Here is a 12240-nt window from a genome sequence, read left to right on the forward strand (position 1 = left end):
GCTTATAAGCCTATCTAATGATCTTTTAAAAATATCAGATATTATATAAAAATTTTCATTTAATTGCTTTTAAATTGTGTTAATTTCTCTACTAAGATCTCTTATCCTTTCATGCATTATGAGTGTATTGTCCTTCACTGAGCATCAGTATAATTGTAATTTAAAAATCCTTGTCTCCTTCATCTCAGAATTGACCTCTGTTGACTGTCTTTTCCCATGGCATGGTCGTATTTTCCTGGTCCTTCTTCTGTCAAATAATTTTGGATCACATCTATGACATTATAAATTTACTACTGTAGAGTCTCTGGATTCTGTTATATTTATTGAGAGTACTTATGATTGATTTCGTTTAAGTAGATGATTAGCTTGCTTAGACTCAAATTGAGAATTCTGTTTTGTAGTTTAGATATCAATTCAGTAGTTCAAATATCAATTCAGCTCTTTTAGCTTTAGTTACTAGAAGTGTTCCCTGCACATGCATGCTTCAGTTTTAGGTGGAGATTTGGGTGGAGTTTATTCATAGAACATGGGTCACCCCTTTTTAAGGCTCTTTTCTTTCTAGAATTCTGCCCTTTATTTATGGCGGACCTGCATGTCCTTGGCTTCTTTACCTGATTCTTCAGGCTAAGGAAATAGCAACCTTTCTATCAGTGTTTTAGCTGCAGTGGTAGCTTAACCTCAGGCCAAAGCTTTTAGGTTTTTCTTGTTTTTTTAATATAAGCATTATATTCATCACTGGTTTTTCTAACACCAGGATGTCCTAAACTGATCTATGCTGCCCTTTCTGAAGGGCACTAGGAACCATAATCTATTTCTCAATACTTGACAGGCTGTGTTATTTAGACAGTGACTTAGATTCTTTTATTAATAAGAAACAGCAAAAGACAAAAAATAGAAAAGAGTCTCATATTCTTACTCTCTAGATCAAGTTTTTATAGCCTTTATAGTTTTAATATCCATTTATTTTGATGTTAGTGGAAAAGTAATGTTTATTTATTCTATATATTTAAAAACTTTTTATTGGGCAAATATATTATTCCACACATTGTGTATGTGTAGCTATAATAGTGAACAAGAACACAGAACTTGTCCCCAGTGAAGCTGCAGTTTAGTAATGGAGACATTAACCTGAACATTAATGTTCTATTCCAGGGATCTGCATATTTTTTTTAAAGGGCCAGATAGTAAATAATTGTGGCTTTTTAGGGTATACAGTCTGTGTCTCAACTACTCAACTCTGCCACTATACTGCGAAAGTTGCCATAAACAATACTTAAAGATAAAGCATGACTATATTATAATAAAACTTTACTGATGGACACTGGAATTTATAATTCATATAACTTTCACATGTCATAAAATACTATTCTTTTGAATTTTTTTAACCATTTAAATGTGTAAAAACCCTTAGCTCTCAGGCCATGCAAAATCAGGTGGAAGGTGAGATTTGTCTGCAGGTCATAGTTTGCTGTCCCTTAGTCTGTTCAATAAACATTAATTGAGCATTTTTGCATCTGACAGTATGCAATGGGGATACATAAGTAAAGGATAAAATTCCTCCACTAACAGATAAGTTATAATCTTAATTTTAGTGGTTGGTATTCAATTCATTTTTGTAGCAAACATCGGTGAAGCTTACTTTGATCTATACTCTGATTTTGCAAAGAAATCAGCTTCATTACACTGTTATTTAAAAATTCATCTGAATTTTCAATTATGGAGGAGATTTTATTACAGTAGTTAACCCTGTTTCTTATAATAAAAATAAAAATAAGAATTATGTTCATTAAGAGGGTATACAGTGTATTTTTCCACTTGTTGCATTTTTAATATTGTAGTTACACTAGTTTAAAAGTAAAAATTAAAGATGAAAAATTTATTATGTTTATGAAATATAATTTTATATGTTGGTATCAATTGTTAATTTCAGTTCAAAAGCTCTTATTAAGCCCTGTGTGTAAGGCATCATGATAAAGGCTGTGAATGTTATAAAGATTTTTAAGATACATGTTGCATATTAGAGTGTTTATGATCTCTTTGGAAAGCATTCTCAAGAATAACCCAGTTAATTTTAATACAGGGAGAAATTAGAAAAGTACTATAATATTAGTCTGAGCAGATTGCTCTGTGGCTATAGGCAAATTCTGACACTGGAAAGGAGAAGGGCATTTGAGAAAGGACTTGAAAGATGAATGATATTTCAATGGACAAGGAAGTGAAAGAAATATTTCAAACTGAAAGAACCCCATAAGGACCGTATAGAGTTACTTGGTGTGCCCAGGCAATGATACAGCAGTCTGCTATGGCTAGAGAATACGGTCTCTGGAAATGAAGATTAGACCAAAAGTGTATTCGGGAATGTCAGGAATTATGTCACCCAAAGGTTACAGATTTTGCTCATCAGTACCATTTCCTTCCCTCTTTTCCCATCTCTACCCAAACTCCTTCACAGCTGACAGTCCTATTACCAATAATTACCAATACTGTCCAAGCAGGCAGTGGAAATGAGAGGGTTGATGGATAATGCAACTCCTCAGCCACACCACATAATTAATTTCAAAGGCATACACATTTGGTACTTCGTAATTCTTTCTGCCTCAAGTAGTGTTTTGCAGAGAGCTTCCGTTTTTGTTTTTCTTTCCCACAAATTCTTTGATTGCCAAGTTCATGATATCAGGGTTCTTGATGTGTGCCTGCATGTGTGCATTTAAAATAAGCTACATGAGGTTTATATAATTCTTCTATAAACGTGATGCTTATTTTTTATTGGATAATATATTTGTTTATTTCCTCATTCCTTTTATTTCAAATTCAGGTAATATATCAGTCAGGGAAGCATAATTGACAACCCAGATGATTATTTGAATTAACTGATATGACGCCAATGAAATTACTCCACATAAATTAGTAGTAAACCTATCTTAAAGTAAATGATATTATTTCACTAATTAGAGCCACAAAATAATATGTGCTACAATTTCTCTGTAGACATAGAACTTTTTCCTTTATATCATTTGCTTTCCTTTTGGCAGAAATTTTATCTTTACAGGCAGGTGACTTATTTGTTAAATTTATATGAGTATTAATTCAAATTAATTCCGCCTCATACTGAATCCATACTGAACAGAAATACATAAAATAAATGTATATTGAAATAAATATGATACAAATTTCAAAGAATGTACCTTTTGAATCATAGCCAAATGGTCAGTAGACTGAGATTCTGCCAAATGAAAGTGGGCAGGGACTTTTACCAATTAAAGTGGTTGGAAAGGACTCAGAAGATTTTAGTTCTCTGCAAATGAAGTCTCGCAATTCTGATGATTAGTTATGCTGATTCAGTGTCCTACAACCGAATCAGTAAAGGGAGAACTCGTAGGAACATAACTACTTTAGGCCTCATAGATTTTGGTCAGTACCTTATAACATAGCAAATGGAACAAGGGAACCAAATTAGTGGCTACTGATTGTAGTGGGCAGAATTCTAAAGATGTCCCCCCCAAGACTCTCATCCCCTGGTTATTCAAACACTAATCTAGGTACTTCTGTCAAAGAACTTTGCAGTTGTAATTAAAGTTACCAATTAGCTGATCTTAACATGGGAAGATTATCATCGACTGTTCAAATGGGCTGATGTAATTGCATGGTTCCTTAGGACCTTCTATGTACAAGACCATGTCATTTGCAAATAGATTTTTACTTTCTGTTTCCTTTCTGGCTGCCTTTTATTTCATTTCCTTGTCTAATTGCCCACCTAGAAACTTCGGTGCAATGTTGAATGGAATTGGTGATAGCAGATATCCTTATTTCCATTAGTGGAAAACTTTTTAAACTTTTACCATCAGGTTTGATGTTAGCTGAGGGTTTTTTGTAGATGTCATTTATCAAGTAAGCATGTTCACGTCTCTAATATATGAAGTGTTTTTTATCCCAATAAAGTGTTAGACTTTGTCATATGTGTTTTCTGCATCTATTGAGATGATCATGTCATTTTGGGCCTTTATTTATATGGTGGTGGTGTTTTGTTTTTTGGGGTTTTTTTTGCGGTACGCGGGCCTCTCACTGCTGCGGCCTCTCCCGTTGCTGAGCACAGGCTCTGCACGCACAGGCTCAGCGGCCATGGCTCACGGGCCCAGCCGCTCCGCGGCATGTGGAATCTTGGCGGACCGTGGCACGAACCCGTGTCCTCTGCATCGGCAGGCGGACTCTCAACCACTGCGCCACCAGGGAAGCCCTATATGGTGTTTTATAGTGATTAGTTTTCATATAGTGATTGGTTTTCATATGTTGAACCAAATTTGCATTCCTGGGGTAAATTCCGCTTGGTCATGGTGAATAATCCTTTTTGTATCTTTATGTCTTGCTTGATGAGGCTTTCCAGTATTTTGTTTAGTATTTTTACATGTATGTTAATCAGGGATATTGATCTATAATTTTCTTTTTTTTTGATATGTTTGTGACATGTTTGCCAGGTTTTGGTATCAAGGAAATAATGGCCGCACAGAATGGATTGGGAAGTCTTTCCTCTTATAATTTGTGCAAGAGTTGGTGAAGTTAGTGTTAATTCTCTAAATGTTTTATAGAATTCACTAGTTCATCCTTCTGTGACTGAGAATTTCTTTGTGGGGAGCTTTTTGGTTACTGATTCATTCTTTTGTTATCTATTCAGATTTTCTATCTCTACTAGAGTCAGTTTAGGTCCTGAATCAGTTTTTGTGTCTTGCTAGGATTTTTTTCATATTATCAAGGTTATCTAATTTGTTAGCCTGCATTTGTTGATAATGTTTCCTTATAATTCTTTTTATTTCTATAAAGTTGGTAGTTCTGACCCTTGTTTCACTATTCATTCAGTAAATTGAGTTGTCTTTTTTTTTTTAATTGGTCAGGCTAGTGAAAGATTTGTCAATTTTGTTGATCTTTCCAAAAAACAACTTTTGGTTTACTTAATTTTATTCTATTGGTTGTCTATTCTCTATTTGATTTGTTTATGCTCTAATATTTACTATTTTCTTCTACTACTTGCTTTGGGTTTAGTTTGCTCTTCTTCCAGCTTTGTAAGGTGCAAGTTTAGATTGTTGATTTTAAAACTTTTTTTTTAAATTTAGTAATTTATAGCTATAAATTTATTTCTAAGCACAAATTTAACTGCATCTCATGCATTTTGATATATTGTATTTTCACAATGCTTCAAAATGCATGAGATGCAGTTAAATTAGTTATTCATCTCAAGTATTTTCTAATTTCTCTTCTGATTTTCACCTTTGACCCATTAGGAGTGTGTTATTTAATTTCTACATATTTGCAAATTTCCTTAATTTCTTTCTGTTTCTGTTTTTCTTTCTTTCTTTCTGTTCTTGACTCAAATCACTCCATTGTAGCTGTAGAACATACTTGTATGATTAACATCCTCTTAAATGTATGGAGACTTGTTTTGTGGCCTAAAATAAGGTCTTTCCTGGAGAACATTTTGTGTACATAATAGAGGCATATGCATTTTGCTGCTGTTGGATAGAGGATTCCATATGTGTCTGTTAGGTCTAACTGGTTTATAGTGTTGCTCAAGTCTTCTGTACCCGTACTGATCTTCTGTCTAATTGTTCTATTCATTCTGAAAAATGGGGTGTTGAAGTTTCCAACTATTATTGTTGAATTCTCTGTTTTCACTTTGATTCTATTAGTTTTTGTTTCTTATATTTTGGGGCTCTGTTTTTAGGTGCATATATATTTATAATTGTTATTTGATGGGTTGATTCTTTTTTCATTATAAATTGTTCTTTTATGTCTCTAATAACATTTTTATTGTGCATTAAAATATGTTTTATGAATTTCCAGCTCTCTTTTAGTTGTTTGTATATTTTTTATATTTCTTTATTTTCAACCCTTTAATTTGTAGTTGAATTGTTGGCTTATGTCTTTATACAATATATCAACCTCAGACTTTTGATTGATAAGATAGGATTTACACCTGCTATCTGCTATTTGTTTTGTCTATGTCTTTCTTGTTACTCTGTTCCTCCATTACTGTTTTCTTCTCTGTTACATATATATTTTCTATATGTATTATATATTGTATGTATATATATAATATTTTGAATTAGTTTACTGGATTCTTTATAGTGATTACAATAATCGATGCTGGATTAGTACAATTTAATTGCAATAGTATTTAAGAAATTTGTCCTACCTAGCTCTATTCTCCCCACCTTTATGCTGCTGTTGCCACAAATAGCATCTTAATATATTGTGTGCCCATCAACACTGAATTTTGAGTTTTATCAAATATAACAATCAATTATAGTGATTAGTTATTGATTTTATAATTTATATCTCTTTACTGATAGTCTCTACTTTGTAAGATATCATTCTCATGGTTTCTTAGTTCTTTAGACATGGTTTCCTTTAGATCTTTGAAATATTTTAAATATCTGATTTAAAGTCTTTTTTTCGGTAGGTCCAGCATCTGGGCTTTCTCAGAGACACTTTTGTTTGATTGTTTTTTTCCTTTGTATGAGTCACATTTTTTTGTTTCTTTGCATTTCTCACAATTTCTTTTGAAACACGGACATCTACAACAATATAATGTGGCAAGTGTGGAAATCTTTTTCCCTCAATTTTACAGTTTGTTGTGGTTTGTTGTATTTGTTGTTTTTACTTTAGTGACTTTCCTGGAATAATTCTGTAAAGTCTTTATTCCTGTCATGTGTGTCCATTGAATTCTCTGCTTGGTCAGCCAAGTGGTCAGCTGTAAAGAGAGTTTCTTAAATGCCTGGAACCAATAAATTTCCCAGTGTTCGTTGAGGGACTCTATTGTGGTGTATCTTCAACACTTACCTAGGCATTGATATCTCTGTCTTATTCTTCACTTCCTGCCTTAAGAGAGCTTCAAAGTCAGCCAGAGATGAGAGCTTAGGGCCTTTTCAGGTCTTTCCAGAGCATGTGTACAGCCCTATGCATGCATATGTCTCTATAGGTTTGTGGGAAGATGTTGGAGCATTTCAAAGCTCCTATGCAACATTTCAGTTATGCTTTAAGCTTTTGGTTAGTCTGTTGTTGACCCCATATGTTATGTACTGCACCAAGCAACAGTAAAGTTAAAACACTTGCCAGTAATTGTTTTCAACACATGCCTACTGTAAAGAGTCTATTTGCACTGGGCAATCTCAGACAGCCTTATAAGTGGTATCTTTCAGGAAACACCAGACATATCAAATAATGATAATTATTTAATAATTATTTGGTAATGAGGCTTGAAAGAGTGTTAACTCTATTCTGCTCATTTCTGTGGTTGCCATGCTGCCCCAGGAGTGTGGGCTGCCATTTTTTATAGTTGCTGTGGAGCTGGAGAGCGGTAGGAATAGGGCCAAGTGAAAAAGAAAAAGAAAAGAACCCCCCCCCTAAAATTTACTGTTTTTACTGAGATTCAGTTATTTATTGAATAAAAGGTCTCCAGTTTGCTGTAAGCTTTACTGTGGCCATTTTTGCCAATATTTTCATTGTTTTTATTGAGGAGAAAAATTTCAGAGGTCTTTACATTGACATTTTTATTAATATCACTCTCATTTTTATTGCTTATTTTATGATTCCCTAAAGTGATCCACCTAGCCCTTTATCACTGAAGCAGACCTAAAGGTACATGGCAGCATTTATTTACACAGTGCTAGCAATTATAGGGAATTACTATTTGAGGGTATCCTTTGATACAGTTTTAACAAATATTATGTGCTTATGTCAAACTTGTTAGTCTAATGAACAGGAATGAGGCAAACCTTATGATTCAACAGAAATGGAATTTAATAAACAGAAATTACCAACTTGAAGGAGTTTATATCTAAGACTGTTATTTAACCTCTGTTATCTGAACTGAGCCATATTTCTGTCACAAATGAACACACTTTTCCTGTTCCAAAAGTTTTGACATTTTAACCTTTGCTTCAGACCTTGGATCTTGTCACAATGATCCATTCCTGCAGCCTGATTTTTTTTTGATGTTATCTTACTGTTAAAATACTCAGTTTTTCGAGTTCCTTTGAGCCCATTGGTTACTCTACAGCATGCAATAGGATTTCTGTTTCTCCTGCTTGCATTCATTCCCATTAATCACTTAGAACTTGGGAAATGGAAGAAAGGCAAGACTGCCTATCAGTAGTTGAAGAAAGTGAGACTGAAAATTCTACCTTATCTTTTCTAAGGATCAAGGTTGGGGTAATTCACTGCCCAAAGTTATTGAATTAGCCCTCAAAACTTGATTCATGGTTTTTGTTGCTTTCATATTTTATATACTTCTGGGGTTTTACTCCTACATGTACCCAGCTACTAAGAAGAAAAAGCCCTTTAACATAAACATTTAAGATTATAAATGGAGGGCTTCCCTGGTGGTGCAGTGGTTGAGAGTCCGCCTGCCGACGCAGGGGACATGGGTTCGTGCCCCGGTCCGGGAAGATCCCACATGCTGCGGAGCGCCTGGGCCCGTGAGCCGTGGCCGCTGAGCCTGCACGTCCGGAGCCTGTGCTCCGCAATGGGAGAGGCCACAACAGTGAGAGGCCCGCATACCGGGGGAAAAAAAAAAAAAAAGATTATAAATGCAGTCATCCTGTCTTATTTTGTAATTTTAATAATTCTTATTTTGTAGCTTTAATAATTAACGACTTCATCACAAGGTGGTTTTAAATCTGTTTCGAAGATAGGCTATGAAGTTGCTTTTATTGATGCAGGAATATAATGGGAATTTATGAATCATATGAACAAACTGAAATGAATATGGTAGAGATTAATAGGAGACATGTGATGAGAATGGTGTTGTGTGGTATGATGTTACTAGGCTCCCTCAAGGACTAAAAGGGGTGTGTGGAGATAATATTGAATACCTTTTTTTTTTTTTTTATCAGCTTTGTAAGTCTCTTCTTGATGCTTCGAGCCAGCAGTAGGAGAGGATATCAGATGAGGGAATGGGCATGTGGGAAAAACTTATGCTGCCAAGGATCTGCTTCTTTCTTTTATACTCGTAGACCCGATAACTAAAGTCCTAGGGAAAGCAAGATAACTTTCTATAAGATGATGTTCTCTAAGGAACATCTCCAACTGTGAATTAAAGAACTTCTGTACTCATAGGGAGCAAGGTAAAATTGAGTCTGCATTTGAAAGAACGCTATTGTCACTAAATTGGAATTAAAAAAATAATAAATAAAAAACAAAAAAACAAGTATTGTTATTGGGTGCATTTTGAATACTTTTTTACCCCATGAAAAGAAATCTTATTACTAGAACAAAGGCTAAAGGATCTCAAGTTGTTTCTGAATTTAAAACTTTACTTTTTATGATAACCTGAAGGTTAACCTCATTTAATTTTTGACAAAATACAGAATAATTTACAGTGTCATAAAATGTACCAGATGACATAGTTTGTATTTATAAAACACCTAGCTTAAATATTCATATAATTTATTATTTTATTGAAAATGCTGTTCTGTTATTTAATACCTTAATGTATCAGTCTGAGTTTTAGGACCAAACTTTCAAAAATAAATATGGTTAATTTAAGTGATTTCCTTGACAAATGAAAATAATTTTTACTGTATGTATCACAAGTGCTTTTTAGTAGCTGAATATTTATAAACAGTAATTGAAGGCCTGTTGAATACTATTACCATTTGTGTTGCAAATAATTGTATTTAAACTGCAAACAATAAATCCATATGGCTTATTATTCTCGTTTGATTATTCACTTGCTTAGCATTTGATTTCCCTGCTGAATTTATGAAGCAAGAGCAAAATAATGGTTGTCCACTTGTATCACCATGATACCAGCTCTTCATCGAAATTATGTTTATAAAATTATTCCAGGTAGTACATTCTGAGAACAATTTTCTGTTATTGCAGGGACTTCAGTTATGCTTATGACTATGTTATATGCAATCATTAATGTTCTTCTGCTTCATTAGGGTACAGTTTGGGAATAGCTATAGGGAAGAAGAGGTTTCTTAGGTTTCATAATTTTACTATTGATTCTCTCAATGATGTGACAATTAAATTTGATTTCCAAGACAGCTTTCAAATACCACAGAATAATTTGGGTAGGTATGCCATCATCAACATCATCAACATCATTTTTTCATTCTTTTTGACAAAGAGTGGCATACCAAAGAGATGAGCAGGAAACAGTGGTTCCCGCATTATACACTATAACCTTGTCAAGCATTGCAAAAAAATCTATGAAAGCCCAGGGAATGTTCCACATTTATTTTATAGGCTTCTAAATAGTAAGTTGACCGGCATGGTCTGTACTGCAGCATACAGAAGAGCATCGGGACTCAGTATCGTTTTCCATAATCCTGGCAAAAGCTGGGACTATTTGATCCAACTCTTTCCGGAGAAAAACCCAACAAAATAGGATCTCTTTTGAATTCTTCATTGAATTACTTATTTTGGTGGGCAATCCCAGTGTAATGTTTTCCCTGGATATCATCTTTGCTGGGTTATAACTTTCTAAGTTATGAGATGAATTTGGTCATGGACTACAGCCCATAACAGTGTTTTAGGGAGTACACTCACAATTAGTTATTTTACTGGGGAATATATTGAAGTAACAATATCAGCCAGACCATTTGCAAAGATAAATGGTACGGTTAAATATTTCATTCTTTAAAAATATATTGACCCAAAGTGGATATAGGCCTGAATTATTGCCTGGTGTATTAAATACGTTTACCAGTGGTGGCTCTGCATCTAACACACTGACCCTTGTTTTTAACAGCTCACTTCCTCTCATTGGTCTCGAACGTGGATTCTCCTTCCTCAAACTTACGAAGCAGAGTTTTTCTTTCCACAAATAACCAACAGGGTTGTCAGGTATTTGAAAGCACACAGCATTTGAATTACTTTCCACATTTGGGAACTTCTTTATTATAATTATTTGGACATTCATTATTTTTCACAGATTACATTTTATTACTTCTCCAGCCAGATGAATGGCAAATTAACAGTTGGCTTTCAAACTACCTGTGGTGGTCCTACAAGGCATTTATGGCAAAGCACGGCTGGGCTCCACAATCAGTGGGAGAGGCATGTCCTCAAAATCCAGAGCCCCCAGAGATTTCAGGTATGCACGTTGTATTTTCTGTGTTTGAAGGAAAAACGATAAAGTATAGATGTTTTGCACCAGGTGAATCAAAAGCAGGATGATTAATCATCCCAGTTGTCTGAGGACTGAGGAATTTGCCAGAACTTCAAGTGCTGGAACCAAACAGTCAGAAAATTGGGATGGCCAGTCACCCTAAAAGACAATTTTAAAAAGTTTTAAATTTATGTATCAAAACTAAGGTTGTTCTGTATTAACATATACTGATATATAAGTAAAACATGACCTTCTAATACTCTTCCTAATTTCTTGAATCCCTCCACTTTCCTTAAAAGCTCTCACTCTTCCAATCTTCTCTTTCTTTTCATTTCTTATTCTTAAGAATCACTTCCCTTCCAAAGTTTTCTCATGCTTTTGATAGAATGGGACTGTCTTAGGTAATGAGGAAATAGACAGGTTGATTTAAATACTAATTCCAAATGCTGTTGAAGTGGAATATTGTCATATTCATTTCATGGTGAAAGTCAAATTATTCAATACAGTCTTCATTTTCCAAAATAAATTTGAGAATTAAAGCCAATGCAAGCCTATAAAAGACAAACTTATTTATGCAGCCTAATAAAACTTACGGATGGTGGAAATTATAATCCAATAATTATTATGGGAGTTCTTGGAAGAGAATTGCCCACTTTAATATTTTGGACAGCCAAGCGGAATTTTCCAGTAAAAATGGGATCCTACAGCATTTTGTTCTGAACGAATTTGCTTTTTTAAAAAATTTTAAATCTTTATTGGAGTGTAATTGCTTTACAATGGTGTGTTAGTTTCTGCTGTATAACAAAGTGAATCAGCTATACATATACATATACCCCAACATACCCTACCTCTTTCGTCTCCCTCCCCACTTCCCTATCCCACCCCTCTAGGTGGTCACAAAGCACCGAGCTGATCTCCCTGTGCTATGTGGATGCTTCCCACTAGCTATCTGTTTTACATTTAGTAGTGTGTATATGTCCATGCCACTCTCTCACTTTGTCCCAGCTTCCCCTTCCCCTTCCCTGTGTCCTCAAGTCCATTGTCTACATCTGCGTCTTTATTCCTGTCCTGCCCTAGGTTCGTCAGAACCATTTTTGTTTTTTTTTTTAGATGCCATATATATGTGTTAG

The 12240-nt window shown here is 34.5% G+C and overlaps 1 protein-coding gene across 1 annotated transcript in view; it reads left to right on the forward strand.

Moving 5' to 3' along the window:
- The window catches only part of MALRD1 (MAM and LDL receptor class A domain containing 1), a gene marked incomplete at both ends in the record, with an annotated part of 578033 nt that overhangs the window by 15859 nt on the left and 549934 nt on the right, over positions 1 to 12240 (forward strand). The window contains 2 exons of the mRNA XM_082648013.1: positions 10751 to 10845; positions 10934 to 11095. Of these exons, the coding sequence (XP_082504139.1) occupies positions 10751 to 10845; positions 10934 to 11095 (257 nt within the window). The remainder of the gene's footprint in view (positions 1 to 10750; positions 10846 to 10933; positions 11096 to 12240) is intronic.

Source organism: Grampus griseus, assembly GCF_964374135.1.
Source record: "Grampus griseus genome assembly, chromosome: 2".
Classification (NCBI taxonomy): Eukaryota; Metazoa; Chordata; class Mammalia; order Artiodactyla; family Delphinidae; genus Grampus; species Grampus griseus.